Source organism: Narcine bancroftii, chromosome 14 (genome assembly GCF_036971445.1).
Source record: "Narcine bancroftii isolate sNarBan1 chromosome 14, sNarBan1.hap1, whole genome shotgun sequence".
NCBI classification, from domain to species: Eukaryota; Metazoa; Chordata; class Chondrichthyes; order Torpediniformes; family Narcinidae; genus Narcine; species Narcine bancroftii.
Genome location: NC_091482.1, coordinates 2,520,184 through 2,545,265, shown reverse-complemented (window position 1 = coordinate 2,545,265; position 25,082 = coordinate 2,520,184). Strand labels below are relative to the sequence as shown.

At 44.8% G+C, this 25,082-nt stretch overlaps 2 protein-coding genes across 6 annotated transcripts in view; one reads left to right on the top strand and one right to left on the bottom strand.

Annotated features, from left to right (window-relative positions):
* The window catches only part of fam222ba (family with sequence similarity 222 member Ba), a 64,850-nt gene extending 39,976 nt beyond the window's left edge, over window positions 1-24,874 (top strand). Inside the window, exons 2-3 of one of the 2 annotated variants that reach the window (XR_011348874.1) lie at window positions 6,625-9,401; window positions 13,824-13,939. Coding sequence is in view for 1 of the 2 variants with exons in the window: in XM_069911697.1 (XP_069767798.1) it covers window positions 6,642-7,970 (1,329 nt within the window). In the remaining variant the exon portion in view is untranslated. Of the gene's footprint in view, window positions 1-6,624 lie in introns of both variants that reach the window. The other variant, XM_069911697.1, reaches the window with a different exon arrangement.
* Window positions 11,731-25,082, bottom strand: part of LOC138749806 (transient receptor potential cation channel subfamily V member 3-like) — a 54,046-nt gene continuing 40,694 nt past the window's right edge. For 2 of the 4 annotated variants that reach the window (XM_069911685.1, XM_069911686.1), the window contains exons 15-16: window positions 21,377-21,453; window positions 11,731-20,630 (exon numbers count right to left, since the gene is read on the bottom strand). In XM_069911685.1, coding sequence (XP_069767786.1) covers window positions 20,368-20,630; window positions 21,377-21,453 — 340 coding nt within the window. In that variant the 3' untranslated portion in view covers window positions 11,731-20,367. Of the gene's footprint in view, window positions 20,631-21,376; window positions 21,454-23,843; window positions 23,978-25,082 lie in introns of those variants that run through there. The other 2 variants (XR_011348873.1, XM_069911687.1) reach the window with 2 other exon arrangements.

Sequence of the window (25,082 nt, the reverse complement as noted above, 5' to 3'; positions counted from 1 at the left end):
TTTGGCTTGCCCACAGAAGGCCAAGGGTGATAGCATAGGTAATTGGCTAGTGGTTTTCTGCAAGCATCTCTTCAGGGAAACCTGCCTCTTTGTGATTTCTTTTTGTATATAAGTGGCTTGGATGAGGAAGTGGAGGAATGGATGAGTAAGTATGCAGACAACATGAAGGTTGGAGGTATGGTAGTGTCATGTAGAAGGTTGTTGTTACAATGGGTTATAGACCAGAAGCAGAGTTGAGCGGAAAGATGGTAGATGAAGTCCAATTGGAAAAGTGTGAAGATTGAACTTGAAAGCAGTGCACAAGGTTAATGGCAGAAACAGAGGAATTTTGAGGTTCATGTCCATAGGTCCCTCATTGTTTCTGCGCAAGTTGATAGGGTGGCTTAGAAGGAATATGGTGAGCTGGCCTTTGTTATTCAGAGAGTGCATTCTAGAGCTGCAGCTCTATAAAATTCTGGTTCGACCACACAGAGTATTGAGCTCTGGTCAACTCATTACAGGAAGGATGTGCAAGGTTTAGAGAGGGTGCAGAGACTTACTAGGATGTTGCTTGGATTAGAGCACATTGTATGCAGAAAGATTGAATGAGCTACAGGGCTTTTCTCTGTGAAGTGTCGAACGATGAACGGCGACACTGAATAGAGATGAATAAGATTATGAGGCAAAGATTGCGGACAGGACCTTTATCCCAGGCAGAAATAGCCAATAAAACATCCACTTAAGGTGAGTGGAGAGTTGAGGGGCAATGTCAGAGGTAGGTTATCTTCACAGAGGGGTGGGTAACTGGAACATGCTGTTGTGGGTTGTAGTGGAGACTGATGCAAGACTTTGGAGGGTTGTAGGCTGTGAGGTAGGGTAGAGTGAAGTTGATCGTGAAAGTAGGTTTACATAAGTTGGCACAACGTTGTAGGTTAAAGAGCTTGGACTGTGCTGTATTGGCCATGAATCAGCCTACCATGTGGAACCTTAAATGCTTTAATAAAGTTAAACAGGATACACAAAAGTGCTGGAGAAACTCAGCAGGTCACACAGTGACTATAGGAAGTGAAGGGGTAGCCAAAGTTTCGGCCCTGAGCAAAGAGCTCATTTTTTTAATACTGCTTAACTGAAGTTCATGAAGACAGCATCCTCGTCAACCACATTTGTCTCCTCCTTAAAAAATGCTAAATTGGTAAGTCGTGACCTGTCCCTCAAAAGCCATGTTGACTGTCTCTAATCTACTGTGACTTTTCAAATATGCACAAATCCTATTCCAAAGTATCCTTATCACTTGTTTCCCTACCAATGATGTGAGGTTTGCAAGTTTAGAATTTTCTGGATTATCCCATTTCCCCTCTTGAACAAAGTTATGAATCGGCTGCTGTCCGGCAATCTGGGACCTCCTCATCTGTTGCTAATGAGGATGCAAAGAACTTCAAGGCCCCATCAATCTCTTCTCTTCCCTATGTCAATTACCTGGGATATATCCCATACGACCTGCGGGGGGTGGGGGGGGGGGGGGCATCCACTTTAAAAGCTCCTCAAAAGACCCAACAGCACCTTGATCTCAAAATGGCCTGATTGCTTCCTCCGTTCCCAACCTGCAATTTATTTTCCCCACCCCACCCCCTTCCCCCATAGTACCACTGATTGACTGCAGGAAAGAGTTGTAAAGTTGAGTTGTGTATCTGTTAACTCTGCAACCCATCTTGGTCAGTTTACTGTATGGGTCAAAGTAGGTGCTTTGAACATTAAAGTGTAACATAATCACTTTGTGAAATCTTTCCATTAAAACAGAAACCTCTCCCCAGTCAGGAGAAATAGCAAGACAAAGTCCTGCCAAGCTTGGGTTGCCTCAAGAGAACTTTTTAAATTGTATTACATGAAGATAAAGTGCTGTTGACGGCTTTAATGGGAGCAATTTGAACTGTCCTGAGAATACCCTGATAAAGAACTTCTGTCAGATGTTTATTGTGTATTAGAAACTGCTGGAAATGGTTAGGCTAAAATATTCTCTTTCCTGAATGCCGGAGTGCTGGCTTTCATTTCCCAATCCTGTACATGTTGCATTTGAAGTGTGTTTCGATCGGAATCCTTTGATTTTTTTCAGTTGCTTTTCAATAAACTGTTTCAGACTTTCCCCCAAGGATCATAACCTGTTTAGATCTAGTTTCTATTGTCTGTTTTATTTAAGGTACTTCAATTGAAGTACTGACACTGCAGGGAAAACCTGAGCTTTTAAAGTGCCACTCTCCCTCATTTTACTCTGCAAAGATCTCCTGATCTGTGACCATCACTGAAATTGTCTTTGCTTATCTGCTTCCACCGGTCACCCCGCTAGTCTCTCAACTCATCCCTCCCCCTCAATGCTCCGACTGCCCATCATCCTCCACCTCGGCTGACTTACCAGCCCTGTCTTGCTCTCTCGCCTCTTCCCTCTGCACTCTCAGTCCTGGTACACAGTGTCTCAACCAGAATGGTCGACCATCCCTTCTGCTCCACAGATGCTGGCGGACCCACTGAGCTCTTCCACCAGGGTTTTAGCTGAGAATGGTCACTTGATTTCTGTTGTAAGGTTTGATCCAATCTGTAAATCATGCACTTCAGGTCTACCACCCTCCACTACACATCAACAACTCCATAATGGAGAGATGAAGAGCAGCATGTTCCTTGGAGTTCACTTACCCAGTGACCTATCGTGGACACACAACATCATTTCACGTGTCAGGAAGGTGCAACACTGACTGCACTCCCTGAGAAGACTGAAGTGGGCAAGGCGACTGGCCACCATCATGTCAACCTTCTACAGGAGCTCTATCGGAGTGTCCTAGCTGGCTGCATGGGGCAGTGTGGTACAGTTGGTGAAGATAAATAAATTGGCGATCAATCCACAGGACCATAAGAGTGGCAGAGAGGATCACTGGAGAGTCTTTCTCTCTTTTCTCCCCCCCCCCCCCACCCCCCCCCACCTCCAATCGATGTGATCTACCAGGATCATTGTCTGAAGAGGGGTGCAAAATCATTGAGGACCCCTTCCACCCTGCACAAGTGTCTTTCACCTGCTCCCGTCAGGAAAGAGATTCAGGAGGATCAGAGCCTGCGCCACCAGGCTGAGGAACAGGTTCTTCCCACGAGCAGTGAGAATGGTGAACGCCCACAGGAACAGCTGACACTGACCATCCGAGACTCTTGTATTCATGAAACAATATTTATTTATTTATATGAATACTTGTCCTGCATATGTATTGTTTGTCTGTATGTGTGTTATGTCTGGTTGTGTGTCTGTGTGTTTTGCACCGAGGACCAGAGAACACTGTTGCATTGGGTTGTACTTGTGCAATCAGGTGACAATAAAAGTGACGATTTAAATTTAATCTTCCCACCTCCCTCCCCCCCACCCCCAGTGCAGATCTAATTAATTGAACAATTTTTTTAAAACTGCAGATCATGGAAATCTGAAACAAAGTGAGAGTGTTTCAGGTCAGTGTCTCTTCTGGAATGTCATTGAACTACTGAGTATCACTCCTATTTTCTTGTATATTTCAGGATACCTAAATACCAGGGTTCAATTTCCTCAAATTTTATTTGTTGCTTCATCTAATTTGGAGCATGTTGACTGGTCTGGTACATGCTGTGCCTGTAACTGTCCTAAATGTGAAGTTGACGTAATGAGATTGTGTGTCTCTCAATATTTCACTCTGACATTTATATCCTATTTGGTTAAATGTTGACAACACTGCAGAACCTTGGAAATATATTTGCTCCTATCTTGTATTCCAAGAAACAAAGTTAAGAGCTTCTGGCAGCAGACAAATTCAAATATGTGAATAATTGAATTAAGACCATTAGGTATAGGAGCAGAAGGAGGTAATTCAGCCCACTGAGTCTGCTCTGCCATTCCATCATGAGCTGATCCACTGTGCCAGTCATCCCCTCTTCCCTGCCTTCTCCCCAATAACCTTTGACACCCTGACTTTTCAGATAGCTATCAATCTGTGCCTTAAATACACCCAATGACCTGGCCTCCACAGCCGCCCATGACAGCAAATTCCAGAGATTCACCGCTTTGGCTAAAGAAATTCCTCCACAGGAGTAATTGTTAATAACATTGACAAATAACATTCTCAATCACAATATTAATAGCTTAGACTCTTCAACTCTTAACTCCACTCTTAATAACTCATTGTGACGCATGTATACAGTAAAATCCCCATTATCTGGAATTCAACCCGCAAAAAAATTGCAGAAAATAAATACGTAAACAATACGAAAGTTTAAAATTGGTGTCCCTAGTGGGCAGTTCACCAATCCACACAACATGCAATCGCAAGCAACCTGCAAATACACCTATCCAGCATCTACCAATCCCCTTTGGTGTGGATACCAGGGGTTTTATATATGTAAGTGGGCAGTTTTTTTGGTTTTTTTTTTTTCAGATTGCCTTTTGCTACGCAGCCTGAAAAGGCCCTTGTAATTAACTGCAAGTGAGTGAGTGCTCTTCTGCTTTTGGTCAGGTTGCCCCTTGAAAGGAAACTTCTGTCTTAGTGTGTTCTGGAACACCACAGCAGAGTACAGGGCTTTCAGCCCATGATGTTGTGCCGACCTTTATGAATCTACTTCACAGCAATCTAATCCTCACCCCTTGCACCCACAACGCTCTATTTTTCTTGTATCCTTGAGCGTTGAGAGTGAAACCACAAAAATGCTGGAAAAACTCGGCAGGTCTCGCAGCATCCAGAGGATGTAAAGGTATATAACCAGCGATTTGGGCCATCTGCAAGAGAACCAACTTCAGGGTAGAGGTTGTGCAGTGGAGCAACCAAATGGAGTGAAACAGGAAAGACTCCAGAAATTGTGGTTGCAGTAAAAACACAGCATACCTTGAAGGACTCAGGCCCAAATGGATGCTGTGTGATCTGCTGAGTTCCTCCAGCATTTTGTTTTTTTTTTAATGATAAACCAGAATATAAATGGATGAAGTCATACCTCCTGGTGAGGTTCATTCTTCTACAGAGTTCTACATTCAAGTAAATGGGGGGGGAAAACCCTGAAAATGGTGGAAGTCTGAAATATTGGGTGCTCAACAGGTTAGGTTAGTGGAAAGCAGAACAGAGCGAACACTTCAGACCTTTTTTTTAGTCAACAGATGACACTCCTGACTGAAGTTCTTCAACAGAAAACATCAACTGTTTTGCTTCCCACGATGTTGCCTGAGTGTTTACAACATTTTCCAATTCTTGCTTTAAAGTTCAAAGTTAGAATAGAGTACATTCATGACATCACATACAACCCTGAGACTCTGGACTCATTTGGGTTAGGTAGCATTTCAACATTTTCAGTGCAGGTTTCTAGCATTCTTTGGTAACTTGGGATAATGCTTCTGCATTTTAACCTTGCACTGTCAACCCCTTTGTCATTTAATCACTCCTGAGAATTTCCTACACCTCCTTCCAGTCTCTCTGCTTAAAAACTGGTAGCTCCGATCGTTACATCGAGGAGGCCAAGCACGGACTTGGGAATTGTTTCGCAGAACACCTGCATCCTGTCTGCAGTGGCTACCCTGAGTCCACCACTTATTCTCATCTCCTTCCCTCTTTGCTTCCATATTCATCCACCCACATTTCTGCCCACCCCTCCACTTCAATTTCATCTGGTCTCTCATTATATATCAGCGTTGTCACATATTCTTTGCTGATTTCAGCGCTGGGAACCTTGCACCTCACTCCATCCACCCTGACCTTTGCTTTCCACTTGCATTCTCTCTTCCTGCCTCCCTCCATCATTCTTCACCCTCCCTGGTTCACCATTTCCCTACTGGCCCCTGTCCAAGCCCTCCAACCCTGTCCTGAATTACTGACCATCTCCTCTATGCATTCTCTGCAGAAGGGTTTCGGCCAAAAACATTGACGATTCTATTTCTTCCACAGATTCAAGATTCCTTTGTTGTCATGTAATAGTACAGAACATGTCTTCTTTTCTTTCTTCTCTTCTTTGGCTTGGCTTCGCGGACGAAGATTTATGGTGGGGGTAAATGTCCACGTCAGCTGCAGGCTCGATTGTGGCTGACAAGTCCGATGCAGGACAGGCAACATTACATGAAATTACCCCCTACATGCATATGGCAGACAAAGATTCATCATTAGTGTTGCCCGGCGCCCTTGCAGTAAGAGAGAGTCCCTCAGATTTACTGATGTTGCCTGACCCACCGAGCTCCTCCAGCAGATTTTGTTTTGTTCCAGATTCCAGCATCTTCAGCCTCCAACAGTTTGCAGTTTTTATGTTAGCCCACTGACCTGAAGCATTTGAGTGAACAAACAGAAGCAGGTCAGGGAGCAATGTCTCGGGTCAGGACCCTTCATCGTGATTCAACTTCGTATTAAATTGACCCCAAGTGTTAACTCAATTCTCTGTCCAGAGATGTTGTCTGATTAGCAACTTGTATTTTTATTTCTCTTTATATTTCACTTGTCATCATTGTTTTTTTTAAAAGTGAAGGCCACGTTTACGTTGACTTTTAGAGTTAGAAAGTCATTGGAACATAGTTCCCGTAATGGCTCGGCATCAACCAGATGTCCAAAGCAGGACGGCTGAGCTGAAACCTTGTGCACTGACCAACTGATTCATCTCTCTTCTTTGTTTTCTTAGGGGAAAATTCACAAAAGATGAGATCTGCACAGTACCCAACACCAGCAGAATTGGACGCTTATGCTAAGAAAGTTGCCAACAATCCACTGACTGTTAAAATCTTTCCAAACAGCGTCAAAGTCCCACAAAGGAAGCATCTCCGTCGTACAGTGAATGGTTTAGACACTTCAGGCCAGAGGTTCAGCCCCTACCCTCCTCAGGCTGGTTGTAACCGCGGTTTGCTCGCCATCGTCAGGCTGCCCACGAAGAGGATTGTGAAGGACTTTGACGGAACTCGCGCGAGGTTGTTGCCAGACATCGCCATGAACCCCCCATCTGCACCCTACGCCACACCGAGCACTTTAACCCACCCGCAGGGCACACTGCTCCAACCTGGTCTGCACGGATACAGGAAGATGCGGCCAGATGGGGATGCCCCTCCCAATGTCACAGTGTCTACCTCAACCATCCCACTCTCCATGGCTGCCAACCTGCAGCAGAACAGGCCCTCTGACTTGAACAGCATTGTGCACCAGATTTACCAGATGTGCCAGGCCAGCGCGGGCCTCACCACTACCTCAGTCTGTGAGGGACAGATTGCCAACCCCAGCCCCATCAGTCGAAATGTGCTGATACATGCCAGCACCCGAGTGTCTGGCCATGCTGTGCCGGCCCACCTGCCCCCCTGCATTGTAAACCCAGGCGACCCGACCATCGCCATGACCTCCCTCGCCCCAGGGAGCATCGCATTGGGCAACGTGAACAGGATGCCAGCAGCCTACCAGAATGACATAGATTCTGCCATGTGGCATCAGCACCAGCTGGCACAGTTGCAGCATATGGGCAGAGACACTGCAGGAGCAGGGCACCCAGGCAAGCTCCACAGAGACGTCTCTGGAGCTGGCTTCGCTACCAAGACTCTGGGCTACCCTGCAGACCTGTGCCTCGGCCAACCTTACCACCTGAAGGTTCCCGGGGATAAATTGTCGCCATCTCCCCCAGTCAATGGGATGCAGGGAGCTCTGCCCTATTCCAACGGGCAGTACTTCCAGCCAATATGGAACAACATCCTTCCAACACCCAACAGCGACAGCTCAGGGTCCCAGGACCTGGGAATGGTGTTTCACGGAGGAGCCTCGGGACCTGTGGACTGTGTGGCTGGGACTCCCTTCCGTGCTGGTGCTGGTTCCTGTGGCCAAACGAATGTTCTTCAGACCATGGAGTACCTGGGTGCAGACTACCAGAACTCCTGCTTTCGAGACCAGACTATGGGCATGCTGAGCAAGGCCCACAGGCTGTCCATCAGCCGAGGTCCAGAACCAAATGTTAACCAGTGTAGTCATATCCACCACCCTGTATACAGATGAGATGAGGTTCCGGTGAATCTGGCGCTCAAGTCGTCTTCACATCAATTTGGGATAATGTTCTTTGTGCCTCTTGATTGCCAAACTTGTCAGTGATTTTCATTTTGATATTTTTTTTTTGAGGGGAAATTGTTGCAAACATTTTTAAAGCGGCTATTTTACTGAAATTGAGGACTGTGCGTTGAGCCACCTGGATGTACAGATTGGAAACTAGTTTCAGTGGTGGGTTTTGGGAGAGAGGGGGCCAAAATACACTCAATCTTGCGATTAAATTGGGATGCCAGCATCTTTGATGTAAATGAGCTGAGAAAAGCTGATGATCGGTAACCTAATGGGGTTCAGTGCTGAGGTACCGGAGTACTCCCATTAGTACTTCCCATGAGAGAGAGGGGCAGAAGGCACCAACGGCAGTGGGCACTCTTCACGGGATCTTGGTTCCATCCCCTCCCTCTCCTCTTGCACCTCATGGTCTGCTGCAGCCTTTATAATCTGCGAACTGCAGAGCTCTGTTTAACCCTGATGGATGATCCAATTGCAAAGCTCTCACCGTGAGTGAAAATTTTCAGTGTGAAATTTATGGGCCAAGAAGCGACAGATTGCAAACTCATTTAAATCTGCAGTGCTGCGTTTATTTTCTCTCTGCAGATCAAAACATGTCACAGTTTCAAAGCAAGGGAAGCTGTTCTTGCAGATAACAGTGTAGTCTGGGCATGATGGTAATTTATTTAAAGCATTTTTGCATGATCCTCTGAGTCTCTACATCTCAATTGCTTTGGTGGAGAGGGCAAGAGGACAGATAAGAGCGACCAGGCGAGAGTTGCACAAGATCCTGGTGAGGGGGTGATAGGCTCTGCAGCACAGGGGGAGGCTTTCAGTACGTCTTGTCCCAGAGTCCTGTGGCGCAATCCCTGCTCTTTCCCTGTGTCCCAGCGTATTCCAGATCTTGGGACTGATGTAGCACAGATAGGGTGGTTCTGCCTGTTCATAGCAATGCATTGTAGCCCGTTGACCTTGTGCAAGCCATCACACCCACCTGGTATAAACTGTCCTTGCCAGGGGTGGAGTTCTAAATGTTTAGGTGCCGTAGCTCATCAAATGCAGCAACAAAGAGATGCTGGAGTGACACTCTGGTGAGCTCCGGCAGCACTGCCCCTGTGGTCCTTGCCCCAGGTGTATTGAAGCATCAATTTTTCTAACAGTGGTTCCAGTCTTTCAGCACCTATGGTATTTGGTGCCTGGGAGGATTCATCTGCATTGGATTAGAAAGCACTCGTGACCATAAAGCGGTCTGTTGTAAAACTCAGTTCGCCAGTGTCCAGAAACACAAAAATCTGCAAATGCTGGAATCCTGAGCACATAAAGAGAAGCAGAAGGACTCAGCAGGTCAAGTAGCATCCATGGAGAGAAATGGCCAATCACCAATGTCTTCTGGGGGTAAGGTCCACCCCATTGACCATGTCTGGCCTGTATGCAAGTCCAGTTATACTCCTTTGTAGCCAGAGTTGGCTTTGAGAAGTGACTCAGTGAACCCATGTTAATCAAAGCAGCAAACTCAACAGCTTCTCAGAGGGACCCTGCCACATGTTGCGGGAGTTTTTGCTACTTTTTAATTTTTAAATTTAAACTTTAAAACCATGCACAGAGTAAGTGTTATTGTTGAGTATAATGGAGTCTTTCCGTGGTCAAAAGCAGTGTCTCTCTTTAATTATGGGCTAAGGGCTTTGGGTACACAAATCCCATATGGGAAAAAAACCCATAAAATTCTGGTAAGTGGAGCAGAATCTTGGAGAGAAACTTTTACAAAAGTCATAGAGTTGTACAGCACCAATAAACCCTTCAGCCCAGCTCCTCCATGCTGGCCAAGTGGAACTCTGGGCTATTCTCACATGCCTGCATTTGATCCCTAGCCTTCTGAGCCCTGCCTATCCATAGATCTGTCATTTCTTTTTAGTAGCTCTCTCGAGGTTAGTACAACATCATGGGCAAAGTATTCTACTGTAATTCTCTGTTCTTGGCCTAAGTGTTAACCCTGTCACTTTTGTCACAGACGATCCCTGAGTATGGGGCATATTTCATGTGTCCAGTGTCTGCAGAATTTTGCTGATGGGTCGAGATTTGATCTCTGTTGTGTTGTCAGACACTATAATTCTGTCTTTATCAAGGTGGTCCCAGCCCGAAATGTTGGCATGACCATTTCTACCCATGGATGCTGCTGAGTTCCTCTAGGAGCTCAAGATTCTGGCATTTGCTGTTTTGTGTTTCATTGCAGTTAATTCTGCTGTCTTGCAGCATCGCTGTCAGACAAGAATTCTCCTTCGAGTTGCTTCCCAGTGACACCTGCTGGTGAGAGCCTGAACTCTGTCCAAGAAGAGGAGGAAATGACTGGCTATGAGCATGATGTCAGCCCCAGTGCCTTCACACAGCAGCATCACTTTGGCAAAAGAAGGCAGAAACTCAAGGATAACATCCCGCCAACAAGCTGTGTTAACTGCAGAATCTGGAAGTGCTGTTTTTCTACCAACCTCTACCCCTTCCTGAAATGGATCAGGACAGATGATCCTTTCTGGTTTTGTTGAATGCCCGTGTGCAGGGTGGCTCTCGTTAATCCCTCCCCCCCCCCCCCCCCCCCCTTAACATTTCCCATCATGACATAATTTCTTTTGGTCCTTACTGTAAAGACCTCAAACGATGGGTTTAGTCACAATCAAGTTTGGCAGCAAGAGTAAATGTTTTATTTTACTTTTCCATACACTGGCTGAATATTGCTATACTACTGTAACTTTAAAGTGTACTAATTCTGTATGAATGTTGCCTGTTTCGTGAGGGTGTGAGTGTCAGTTGTGTATGAGTGAGGTCATTAACACCTGCAAGTCATTGGTCTCCTTTGAAGCTCATTGAAAAGCCTTAAGTCTTTGTTCTCTCTGGCTCTCTGAAAATGAGCAAGTTCGGTTTGGAAACGGAAAGCCAGCATTATTTTCAGCACCCATCTGCTGTTGGCTAATGCTTTTGGTTAACAGTTGAGTCGTGCCTAAATGATTCTCTTAAGGAAAACAGGACAAACTGCTTTTACTAATGATTTTTTTCTCACTCCGCGGTTCAGGGCTATAATCGCTTCATACCCCATCTTTTCCCCCCTCTCCTCAGTCCTTGACACTTCAAAGCTTCACTGATGGTGAGTAGATGTGTGACAAATGTATTTGAGATCAGATCCCCATGATGAGCTTGGGAAACTGTGTCATGAGCCGCTGGACAAACCTGGATTGAATGTGGTGCCTTTTTATATGCACACCTGATGATGTATTCCTCTCAGCTCCCTCCTTCATCCCCCTTGAGTCACTTCACCATTGAGCTTCTCTCCCTCATGCCAGTGAGGGTAAATAACCTATTCCAACCTGAAATTAATCTTATAAATATTAAATTGTATTGAAAAAACATTGACATGATGTCCCACTGTGGTTCTAGCAATGCTCTATAAGAATTGCTAACAGACCTTCCAAGCTCCTGTTCTTGTGTCTTTGGTTGGAACCAAAGCTGGCAGGGCTCCGTGTGTAAGTACTCCCCAAGTTTGCCTCTCACCCACAATACTTCAATTGGCCAGATTGCAATAACTGTGATTTCAATCATCGAACTTCATTAGCACTTCTGACAGTATAATTCCTTTTGTAACCCAGTTGATGTACAAAACAAAGTTGCTGGGTTGTCTTTTCGGCTGAAAAACATTTTCTGATTATTGGAATTACCAGCAATGGGATCTAGATTTCAGTAAATTCCAATTTAAAACTTTATTTCACTTCTCAAGCACAATCACTGGTTCTACCTTCCCATTTCTGACCGTGTATGTTGAGCTGTGTTACAGGTGAAGCACTAGTGTACACCAGTCTTGTTACTGTTGGAGGCATTAGGCTAGCAAGTTGGATATAGTTCTGAGCAGCTTTTCCTTCCTGAGCTGTAAGTGACGTTGAACACTGAAGACCTCGTGTCTGCATTAAAATAACTTTGGGACTAAAAAAAAAATCAGAACTCTTTTGGCAAATAGTCTGTGTAATATTCACTGGGGAGCCCTTAAAGGGAGTGCCTCATTGCATCCCAAGCAAGAGCGAGATTTCACAGCTAGTACCTTGCTGCTTTCATAGTTGAACCTAGTCGAATACACAGATAGCTAATAATGACTACTGTGGTTTAAATGTATGGCTGTCCTGTAGAAATCAAATTTATTCCAGGCTTAAATGTTTTTTGTATCCTAGCAATTCCCACAACCCACATGACTGCAGTTCTATGAAATAATTAGAATTATTTTTGACGAGGGCTATTTAGGAATGGGTTTAAAACTAATCCGATCCAATCCCTGACCTGTGGTGTCAACTGAGGGACATCATGAGGATCTATGAATCAGCAAGTCCTGCTTCGTGTTCCCAAAATGCCTCATTCAGCAACAACTTTGCCAGAAGGTTTTAATTGTTTCTGTATGGAAATCTGCAACAATTCCTCGCTGTATTGCCACGAAGAATTTTAAAACCAGTAATGCTGAAAGCAAGACATTGACAGCTTTATCTGTGAGTCTGAGAGCAAGACATCTACAGCTTTACAGATCTATTTGTGTGAGAAAAGTGAGTAATGCGTTTTCAGAGTTGATGGTAATGTACTGCATGAATAGTGAAATGTTATGGAGTGTGATTCCACTCCACTCCATGTTATGGAGTGTGATTCCACTCCACTGCGTGCCAGGATGATTCCACTCCATGTTATGGAGAGTGATTGCACTCCATTGTGTGCCAGGGTGAATTTAGGGAACATTTGAAATCGGTGCTAGCTGTTTGTCGGCCTCCTATTGGCCAAGGCAGTGATCTGGGTGATTTGAAGTGGTTCAATATTTAATTTGTTTCTGTTTTCTCTCCTGTGGGCTCTGGGTTTCAATATCTGGCGGTAACAATGCTAAAAGGCCTATCCCTGTTCTGATATCTGAGAAGCTTTGCAGTGTGTGATTTTTACCAGCTTTGTGCTCATTCCAGATGAACACCAGTATTTCTTTTCTCTGCCCTTCATGTGGAACAGGTGGCTCCATGGGGCCAGATTTTTAATGTATTAGCTGCAATTGTCCGCTATGATGTTCCTTCTAAACAAGATGAGCTGCTTTTTTATGTGCTACGGGTAAAGGATCCTTCTGCAGTCGAGGTGGACAATGGAAATGCTGATTAAACACTGTACTCTAAAGAACTTAGAGACGAGGGCTTGTGCAGGTTGATGATGGATGTTTTTGATAGAGTCTGAATTTGTTAAGACTGGGGATGAAAACCTACAGAGTCATTTTCTAATCATCCTCCCCAACAGAACTTTACACGAGAACTTAGGCTCCCCTTTCAATGGTGAAGCGTGGATGTGCGTGTGTGGAGGCGGGGGCACTGCCTCCCCAGCGACCCCTCGCCCTCACAACATGAGGCTTGCCCTGACAGGACATTGAAAATTTTGGGGGGTGGCTGTGGATCAGCCGTGTTCCTTGGAGCATTGGCCTGGGTGCGCCCAGCTCGGGACGGCATGGGATGTCCGATTCAGAAGTTAAATAGCCTGAAAGTGCAGCTTTATCCGTCAGGTTTGGAGACTTTCAACCCGTGGGTGGGGGTGGGGGGGGAGAGAAAGTTGCTTCCTCCAGCGGGAGTATTTGTAAAACATTCATCCTGCTCTTGGTAGGGAGTGTCCCGAACTGGGAAGGAACGATCAAAGATACTTCTCCAGGCCAGAATAAAACAATGTCTGGTTCAGGCAGGATCTGTGTGGTTTTGATGAACGAAATGTGATAACTTATTTTTAATTTAAAGAGAATCGAGGGTTTTTAAAGAAAACAATTTTCCTTCCATGCAGGGAAAGCTGCACTGATTTTGGAGGCGGCTTTCGGAAGCTGAGCAGGAGGAAGGAGGGACGTGATGTATAATTGGAGGTTTCTGTTTTGATGAAGAATAAAATATTGCACATCTGAACTGTGGATTTTGATGCCGAGCCCCTGCGAGGAAGCGCCCTGTGGATTGGACCCTGCTGGGAGGGGATCCAGGTCAACCCCGCCCAAGGTTCCCAGCTCATTCGTTCCATCCCAAGTGCCAGAAACCAGATTTGGGCGGAGATGAGCGTGAACCAAATGGTGCCGAGTCTCTCAAAAGTATCCAGACGGGCGCGGGGGGAGATAGGAAATAATCGTGCGTGTCCTTGAACTGGGAACATCAGATGAGCAGAGGGAGAGAGGAACTCGTGGTATTTTGAGCCTCTAGAACAGATTCTGGAGCCAACAGAGGGCAGGGCTATTCGAAACGATGGGAGATGAGACAAAGGCTGAATGAATTCTATTGCGGCATGAGACCCACCATCATAATGTTGGCTGAATTTTACACTCGGTCTGAGGAAAGGAATGGCTCTTCCACAAATATCTCAAACTTGAATAATGCAGCTGGCAGTGCATGTTAAAATGAACTGGGGGCCAGGGGGGGGGGGGGGGTTTCATTGAGGAAATCAAGAAACAGACCCTCGAGTTTCTTTCAGATGGTGTCCTCCTTTCAAAGGAGACCACGCTTCATGTTCATAATCAGGAGATTGAATTTTTAAAAACCCAAAAAAGAGTTTGGGATAAAGTTAACCAGAAATATTAAAGACACAAACTTCTCTAACTATTTTGGTAATTAGTTGAGGTTTCATCCCAATCAAAAATACGGTTCAGCAGGGTTTTCCTCTTTGAAGGTGTGCCAGCTGCCTTTTCTGTATTGCTGTTCATCATTTACATGAATGATTTGGATGAGTAAATTGGGTGAGTAAATAGGGGGAGTTGTGGATAGTGAGGGTGGTTTTCGGGGACTGCAGAAGGATTTGGATCGCTGAGAAGAGTGGGCTGAAAGATGGTAGATGGAGTTTAGTGTGAGGTGCTTCATTTAGGGAAGAATAATCAAAACCGGGCGTATACAGTTAAGGAGAGGAACAGAGATCTTGGAATAACGTTCTTTGAAAGATTCTCATGTAGATAGGGTGGAGAAGAGGGCCTCTATAAATCAGAATATAGGAGCTGGGAGGTGATGTTAAGACTGTTCAAGGCATTGGTGAGGCCAAGTTGGAATATTGTGTGCCGTTCTGGACCCCAAATTATAGGAAGGATATCAATAAGATAGAGAGGGTGCAGAGAAGATTGACTAAAATGTTGCCGAGATTGCAGTATCTAGAATACAAAGAAAGATTGAATAGGCTGGGTGTTTATTCATTGGAGCGTAGAAAGTTGAGGGGGGATTTGATAGAGGTATTTAAAATTATGAGGGGGTTAGGTAGAGTAGATGTGAATAGGCTCTTCCCCTTGAGGGTAGGGGAGGTTGGAACAAGGAGTTAGGGGGCAAAAGTTTATAAGTAACATGAAGGGAAACCTCTTCACTCAGAGTGGTGACAGAGTGGAATGACCTTCCGGAAGAGGTGGTTGCAGCAGGGTCAATTTTGTCGTTTAAGAGAAAGTTGGATGAGTCCATGGATGTGAGGGTTACGGACAGGGAGCAGGTAGGTGGAACAAGTGAAGTTCTCTTAAATCGGTGCGGACGAGAGGGGCCAATATGGCCTGTTTCCATACTGATATAAAACAGAAATGTAATATTACATTAAATTGCCTTTAGTCTGCCAGAAGTCAAAGGTTCACCATTAGCATTGCCTAGCACCCCTTACAGTCAGAGAAAATAAGGCAAGAGAGTCCTTTCAGTCACCGAGTGTCCATGGATTTGCTTCTGCAGCCTCTAGAGCATCACCAGTTCAGTTCAAACCATCCAGATCCAAACCTCTGACATGATGAGGAAGCCTTCAGCGCCCATGGCCCTTCGGGAGTCCTTGCCCTCTGAACTCTCACGAATCGTGGTTCCGATACCTGGTTCTTGTGAGCCAGTCCCCTGCAGCCCGATGGGAGTCGTTTTGACCTCGGGTCGCCAGCAGCCCATCGTCTGTGTGGGATACTGGCTTGCAAGTTGGCCAGTGTCTGTAGATTTTCCTGTTTACCTCACTCTGGTCAGTGGTTTTGTTATAGGAAGACCGTGGAAGACGAGAGAATGTTACTGATACGATGAACAAGCAATATGTAAAACAAGTTCTAAAGCTGAAGGAAACAGCAAGCGAGACCGTCAGGTATGTCTTTACCTGGTTTTGGAGAATGAATGAACTGGGAAGCACAGGATTGGAAATGCAGATTACTAGGGCACACGCTGTTAACGGTTTATCTCCACATCAATTATGGGAAAGGCACTTGCAACTGAACGAGAAGCGGGACTGAACTACAGGGAGAGGCTTTATACCTTGGAGTGCAGGAAGATGGTGAGTGATCTCAGAGAGGTGTACAAAATTATGACAGGAATCTTTGGCCTAGAGTAGGGGACATGGGTTTCACAGGAGGCAGGAGAAGCTGAGGGGTAACTTTTTACACACAAGAGTGGTGGGTGTGTGGAATGGGATGCCGGAGGAAGTGGTTGAGGAGGGACTGTTGCAATGTTTAAACAAAAAAAATTGGACAGGTATGGGCCAAATGCAGCCAGATGGGATTCGAGTCAGCATGGGCAAGATGGACTGAAAGGCTTATTTCCACACTTATTCTGTCTCTGACTCTATTCAGGGCAAAGAAAGATTTTTGTTTACATGACTAAATTGATTCTTGAATCTAGGGTACAATGCACAATTTAGGTTGACTTGTTTAATCATGTAAATATGTTGGAGGTGGTTCAGAATTTACTGGAATGTGGGCTGTGTCATGAGAAAATGTGCTAAGCTCGTTTCCATGGGAGCTTTCAAGGGTGAGGGATCTGGAGAAGTTGTGACATGATTCCTATGATGGTAAATTCTAAAACTAGGAGGTCAATATTTAAAAATAAAAGACTATGGAGACGAGACACAAATCTTTTGCTCAGAGGGTGAAGTCCTTCATTCTTCATAGTGCAATGGGGATGGACTTTGAATGTGAAAGTGTTAGGTTCTCAAAAAGGAATGAAAGTTAGGGTCACCGTCAGATCAGACACAAACTGATCATTGTATGGTGAACAGTCACTGTTTCTTCGAGCAGGGATCTCAAAAGTAAGAGGGCAGAGGTCAGATCAACCATTCTCACCCATTTTTTTGACTATAGCCCTGTTAGGACTGCTCATAGTTTATGGGCCCCCTACCCCGTGAAGCAGTCAAATTTAGTTGGTTTCTTCCAAACTTCTCTCCTCGTCTAATTTCCGTTAAGTGGCAACTCTGTCTTCCTTACGGTAGACAAAGTTAAAGAATTTCATGTTACATTATAAATGTAGTATTGTGCAATAATGAACCTTTACCAGCCACATTAAAAAACAGATTTAAATATTTTCAGATTTCAGTCATGGTCCCTCTTCAATATGCAGAAGTGCTGGGGGTGAGGAGGGGTTGTGTATGGCCCTCATTGAGTGTGGCTGGGTTAGAGGAAATGTTTTGAGGAGTTGATTCTCAGAGGTGGAGGAGGAATCCGATGTGATCACTGCATTTCAGAAGCATTTAGGCAGATGTTCGAATAGGTGAGGCATAGAGGAAATATGGATCTAATGCAACCAAATGCAAAGGTTCAGCATGAATGTAATGGCCAGAAGGCCCAGTTTCTGTGCCAGCTGACTCTATATCACTGGGATTAGGACTAAACTAGAAGGGGTTCCCTGGTGTTGTAGAGTCTGGAGTCTAGGGCATTGGTTGTGTCCTTTAGAACGGTGATTTTGTTTGGTGTCTTGGTTTGAAATATGTGGATCTATCTACCCATCATCTTCACTCCTCAGTCCCACTATCACCTACCAGCCCCTTTCTCAACCCTCCCCCTCTCTTTTATACCTGTTATCTACCCCGTCCATCCAACCACAGATGCTGTTTCATCTGCTGTTCAATCCAAATATTACCTGCTGCCTTTTTAAAGTTTAAATGTATCTGTTTCCAGTGGTGACCTGAAATACAAGGTAAAAAGCCTCTTCCAACAAATAGCAGCTAAATGAAGCAAGTGTTCCTTGGTACAAAATTAGCTGGAGTTGGTCAGGGCGCTGGCAGAACAATCCAAAACCTCAAAGAAATGGGGCATGAGAAGGCCTTGGTATGCAGAATCAAGGAGAACCCCAAGGTGTCCTGTGTGTATGTGAAAAACAAAAGGATAAGGGAGGCAACATGTGCCTGGAGGCACAGGGCGTTGGAGAGGCTTTAAATGAATACTTTGTGATCGTATTCTCAAAAGGATCTTGTGCTGGACAATGTGGAGATTAAGGAAGTGTTGGATCTTAAAAACATCAAGATGGATAAGTCCCTGGGACAAGATGCAGTATACCCCAGGATGTTGAGGGAAGTGAGAGGAGATAGCTGGGGCAGTAGCTATGATCTTTGAATCCTCTGGCTTCAGGGAAGATGATGGAGGATTGGAGAATGGTAAAAGTAGTCCCCTTGTTTAAAACTAATAGGGAGAATCCTTGGAAGTATAGACCTGTAAGTCTTACGTCAGTGGTGTGTAAACTAATGGAGAGGATTCTTAAGGACATTTGGAGAAATACAGACTACTCAAGGACAGTCAGCCTGGCTTTGTGAAGGGAGGTCGTGCCTCACGAGTCGAATTGAGTTTTTTGAGGAGGTAACAAAAGGAATTGAGGGCAGGGCGGTAGATATGGTCAACATGGATTTGACAAAGTCCTCCACGAGACTCATCCAGAAAGACATGAATCATGGGTTTAGTGTAAAATTGACTGTGTGTATAAAAAAAATTGGCTTGTATAAAGAAAGCAAAAAATAGTAGTGAAAGGAAAAGTATTCTGCCTGGAGGTCAGGAACCAGTGAAGGGCTGCAGGGATCTGTTCTGGGACCCTGCTCTTTGCAATCTTTATAAATAACCTGGATAAAGAGGTAAGTTTGCAGGTGACATGAAGGTTGGAGGAGTTGTGGACGGAGCTGAAGGTTGTCAAAGATTATGAAATATAGAAAGGATGCAGAGTTGGGCAGAAAAGTGGCAGACGGAGTTCAATCTGGATAAGTGTGAGGTGATGTATTTTGGAAGGCTGAGTACAGGGTTAATAGTTGATTACTTAAAAAGAGTGTGGATGGATCTTGGGGTTCAAATCTAAACATCCCTTAAGGTCACCGCACAAGTTGATAGGATAGTTAAGGCCTAAGATGCTGGGATTCATTAATGGGGGACTGCATTCAGGAGTAGAGAGAGAGGTGTTACCACACTTGAAGTATTGTGTTCAGATCTGGTCACCTCATTACAGGAAGGAAGTGAAAGCTGTGGAGAGGGTTGTGATAGCACAGATTCTATCACCAATGTATATGTACATATGTACAGATTGTAGTGTAGGATGACTGTGATTGGCTGAGAGTGTAGCACCACCTACTGGCAGGTCTTAAAGGATTGCTCCTAGCCAGACCAGGTCATTCTGAACTGGTCGACTGACCTACTTGTGATGTGCTCCAGTCTTTTAGTTAATAAAAGCCTTGGTTTGAATCAACAAGTCTTTGGTTCTTTCGATGCGCATTACAAGGGTGCAGAAGAGATTTACCAGGATGTTGCCTGGATTGGAAAATAAGTCTTGCAAGGCAAGGTTAACAGGGCTGGGATTTTTCTCTTTGGAGCGTAGAAGGTTGAGAGGACACTTGATAGCGGTCTATAAATTACGAGGCACCTGTCCTAGGGCAGGATCAGCAAACGACAGAGGACTTGTGTACCAAGTTGTGGGTGCCTGGAGAGCCTTGCTGGGAATGGTGGCGGAAGCTGAAATATTGGGGGCATTTAAGTGACTCGTGGATGGAAGTAAAATAGAAGGATTTTGGTTTGGGAGGGTTTAGTACTTGCTTTTTGGGGAAGGAAAAAAATGGGTCAGCACAACATCAAGGGCTGAAGGGCCTATACTGTGCTGTATTGTTCTGTTCCTTTTGACACCCTGAACAAATGATATGGCATCTGACTTTCAGTATTACCTTGGTGTCTAAGGCTGAAGGATTCCCATTGGCTGCTTGCAACATCCAGTCGAAGGATTCACACAGGCTGTGGGTTGCTGCCGACTAGCTCATGGAAACCAGGTATTGGAACTGGGATTCAGGAGGGTGCTGAAGGCAGGAATGGCTCCTGAAGGGCCTGGGGGCCTGGAGGTTTCCTCATCGTATCAGATGTCTGGATCTTGAGCTCAGATTGCCAATGGAGTGAACAGAAGTCTGTGAGGCTGCAGGAGTGTAGGAGGCGAATCCACGGACACAAAGTGCCTCTGCCTCTCTCATTATTTGGGGGACCAGGCAATGCTAATGACGACCCTTTGCAAGCTGACGTATTTTTTTTGTCTCATTGCATGACAATAAAGGGATTTTGAACCGATTTAAATCCTTGAAATGGGGCTTGTCAAAACTTGACGTAGTTAGTAACTGAGACTGCATCGACAAACTAAATCAACGTGTCTCCACTGGGTCTGTCATCGCCCACTTCCTGGCATTCCACAGCTTCTAAATTCGGGGGTTCACATTGCTCTGTCATTGCATCCATTTCTCGTCGGTGTGCATTCCTGAACATGTGCCTTCTCACTCTATGTTTCGCGGTGGACTGCACATTCCATCTTTTCCTCATCCAGAATCCTTTCTTCTGAGCTCGTTCACCTGGTGGTAACAAACTGCTATCTGCTTCATCTGTGCTTCTCTCAGTGGAATCTTCTGCAACACAAACAATTTAATATTTTTGTCTCTGATAAGCTGACACTTGTCAATACAGTGCAGGTAATTTTAACATCTGAGAATAGCTGAAAGCAGAAACAGATCTTTGGAATAGAACCATGAACATTACAGCCCTGAAAAGAGGCCCTTCTAGTCTGCTTAAATATTACTCACCCAGTCCATACCCCTCCCATCCAGGCACCTGTCCAAATGTTTAATCACTTCATCTGGCACCCCCACCACTCTGCATGAAAAAATGTCCCTCTAATATTCCCCCTAAACATCTCCCTTTAACCCATGTCCTCTGCTTTGTATCTCACGAAACCAAATACCAAGTCACACAAGGAGATCACATTTGTGTGGTTAAGATTGATTGCATACGACTCCTGTGGTAGCAAGTTCGAGACTTTTTTAAAAAAAAGACTTTCCTTCAACACTCCTTCCTATCACCTTAAAACTGTGCCCTCTTGTTTGTGACACCCCTCCATGGGGATAAGGATTCTGACATCTACCCTCTGTCGGTCACCTCTCCGCCTCCTTCACTCCAGGGCCAGCCTATCCCCTTCCCTGTTCTTTTCACCCAAAAATCTATAGATTGTTTAACTCTCTGAAAGAAAGCAATGACCTTTACAACTTAACATTGACAGTGCTTCCACTGTCCTGTCACCATGTGACTGAGATCCACCTTGACATCATTAATTTTTGTCATTTAATTCTGCATGCAGTGGGATTGTTTTCTCTCCTACCTTCTTCCTCTTCGCCTGGGTCTTCGTGGATGCGAGCTACACTTGTGCTCCACTTGGTCCAGTTCACTTCATTGATCCTGGTATGAGAAATAGTGAGTTTGAAATACAATCTCTTGATACCCATTTGAAGTGCAAAGAATGGAAGTGGACAGTGACCGAAAGCTCAGTGTGGCCTGTTCCCTATAGTCCACAACCTTCCAAAAAATTATCTAACTACTCCTTAAATCACTCCCAATGATTTGACCTCCACTGAGGAATTGTGTAAAAGAGCAAGAGGAATTGGGACATGCCTAAACTTTTCAGTCTTAAACTGCCTGATAACAAGGTTGCAAGTTAAACCTATGCCTCGTGATTTTGTAAACTGCTGAGGATCCGCTCGAGGTTCTTTCCCTTCAGGGGAACTAGTCCCGACCTGTCCAGCTCTTCTGATTTGGTTGAGTTTATCCTGCGTGCCAGGACCATGTCGCATTAATTCAGGCATGTGGAGAAAATTGCTGGAAACTCCTGATGCGACCCTTACGGTGCTATGTAGACTGTGGAAAGGATTTGGAGAGTTAAAGAAATTCACTGCACCTTCAGTGTCATTGAGTGGTAAAGCACAGAGACTAGCCATTTTCGCCCACGAAATCCAGCCTACCTTTTTGACCTGTCCATTAAATATGTATACTTATCTGCCTTGCTTATTTAAGTACCTATCCTAAATGCCTTTTAAATTCAGTGATTGCATACGACTCCTGTGGTAGCAAGTTCGAGACTTTTTTTTAAAAAAGAGTTTCCTTCAACACTCTTTCCTATCACCTTAAAACTGTGCCCTCTTGTTTGTGACACCCCTCCATGGGGATAAGGATTCTGACATCTACCCTCTGTCGGTCACCTCTCTGCCTCCTTCACTCCAGGGCCAGCCTATCCAATTTTACCCCACAAACCTTCCAATCCCTGCAACATCCTGGTGAATTTCTTCTGCAATCTCTCTTACGCAACTCTATCCTTCCTGTTGTGGGGCAACCTAAATTTCAAAATGATACTCCAAGTGCGAGCCAACTGGTCTGGTGTAGGTGGGAGAACTGGGAGTGTCAATTGACATGTTAGAGAGATTACAGAGAAATAATTCCTGAGACTGCTTTGTTAACTGCATTATAATATCCCAACTATTCCTACGATGACCACGTGTCTTACGCTTCAACCCCACATTATCTGTCTTCCAGTGAACTATAGACCCAATGGGTCACTGTTCACCAACATTTCTTAGTGCCCTGCAATTTACCATTTATATTCAACCTTAACCCCACACATGGAGATAAATTCCATCTGGCAAAGCTCCACCCAACCATCCACTGGTCCATATCCTGCTGTAGCCTTAGACAACACCAGCAAATTTTGTCAACCACAGGGTTACTAATCGTACCTCCTACTTGTGTCCAAGTCATTAATGGTGTCCAAGTCATTAACAGTGGGGCCCCAGGACTATTAATAAGACATAGGAGCAGAAATAGGGCATTCAGCCCATCGACTCTGTCCCACCATTTAACCACGACCTGGTCCATTTTCTCACTCAGCCCCACTGCCCCCCCTTCTCCCCATATCCTTTAATGTTTTGGCTAATCAGGAAACTATCAATCTCTGCCTTAAATACACCCAATGACCCAGCCCCCACAACTGCCATGAGGCTAAAGAAATTCCTCCTTATCTCTGTTCTAAGCAGACACCCTTCAATCCTGAAGATGTGCTCTCTTGTCCTAGAGACCTAAACTATCTCTCCATGGAGAAACAGTGGCATACCTTCAGTACACTACTGGTCACAGACTTCTGATGAGAAAAGAATCACCACTCTCTGCCACCAATCACTGATCCAATTTTAGATCCATTAGGTCAGCTCATGTTCGATCCTGTGTGTCTTCACCTTTTGGACCAACTACCACATAATAAACACTTCACAAATGTCTGTGACTCCCTCATCCACTCATCCCTTCCCACCAATCGCCCCCCTCGGCACCTTCCCTGTCGCCGCAGGAAGTGTCGCACCTCCTCCCTCACCACCATTCAGGGCACCAAACACTCCTTTCCACACTTCACTTGTGTATCCGAGGGACTGATCTACTAAGTCTGGTGCTCCCGTTGTGGCCTCTCTATATCAAAGAGACTGGGCAGAGTCTGGGAGCTCACTTCGCTGAGCACCTTCACTCTGTCCACTTCAGTGAAAGGGATCTCCCAGTGGCCAACCACTTCAATTCCCTGCCCCAACTTGATTTTCCGCCCGGGCACTCTTTAACCAGACGGCATTAACATCGACTTCTCCAGTTTCTGCTAACCCACTCCCCATTCTTCCTCGCTTCTCTTCATCTTCTTACCTCTGGCTCTCGATCCCTTTTCTCTCCATTAACAGAGCCATTCCCCCTCCCCGGCTTGCTGGTGCACAGTTCCTCCCTTTATCCACCAATTACCCCCTGCCCCTCCCCCAACACCGTTTTTTGTTTGGGTACCTGCCTAATTTTTAAAAAATACCTTGATGAAGGACTCACGCCTGGAATGTTGGTGATGTATCTTTATCTTTGCTACATAAAGTCCACTGACCAGCTGAGTTTCTCCAGCATCGTGTTCTTACTGTCATGGAATAAAATCTATCTTAAGGGGTAAGGTTAGATTGTGGGGGTTTAGGTATTAGTTTACATTCCTCAAGAGACATTAACATTTCACAAAAGACATCTCATTTAAAATATAAAAGCTAAATAGACTCCATGTCTGGCACTATCTTTACGAAACCATGAAGAATGCCTGTGAAACAAGTAGGTGTTGTAGAATTGAAATGGACTATTGTCTTGAAAGGATAACATTTGAAGAGATGACCAGGCTCAGAAACTGAATGATCTTTTATTGCTAAACTAGTACCAGCCATCTAAATTTCTGGTTGAAGTCTGCTGCTCTAAGAGGGAGGGAGTATGTGGGTTTTACTGCAGCAAGTTCATGGTGAAGGCTGCAAAATTGGGAGACTTGGTAAAGACCCATTTGAAGACTGGTTTTGAGTTCTGAGTTCAGCCTATTCTAAACCCTTGTAGTCAATTTCAAGAGGATGTGGCTGGTTATTTCTCCTGAAATAAGGGAAAAAGAAGAACTCTTTGTGGTATCCTAGAAGAAGAGGTTATTTTTTGGAAAAACCATGAGGGGGAAAGTTTATTTGGCAAGACACTGAAGTGGGTGAATGAAGGCGATCAGTTTGTGTGTGTCCAACAAACAACAAATACCTCTCTCTGAAATGAATAAGAACTTTCCTTTGCAGTAACAATTAAAGCACCAAAGCCTGGGGAAGATCATCAATGTTTCATTCTGATTGCAGTGAACTTGGAAAAGTGAATGATTGGACAGTGAAACAAAGAACGTTCCTGAACACATACACATTACGTACACATGCGCTTAGAATTAGAAGGGGGTTAAGTTAATAGTAATGTTAAAGATTGATATTATTATGCATGAAGAAAATTAAAAACATTTTTGTTTAAGTAACCATTGTCTTGGTGAATTTCTGTTGCTACTGGGTTTTGGAATCTTCTGGGCTCATAACATTACAAAGCTAGCACCCATATGTGTTAGGCATGTGGAAATGTGAGACTGCTGGAGGTCTCAGTTTCAAACAATGTTTCAGGCTTGAGCCTTTCAACAAGGTATGAGCAAAATGTAGGCAGGCATCCAAGTTTGGGCATCTGCCTACATT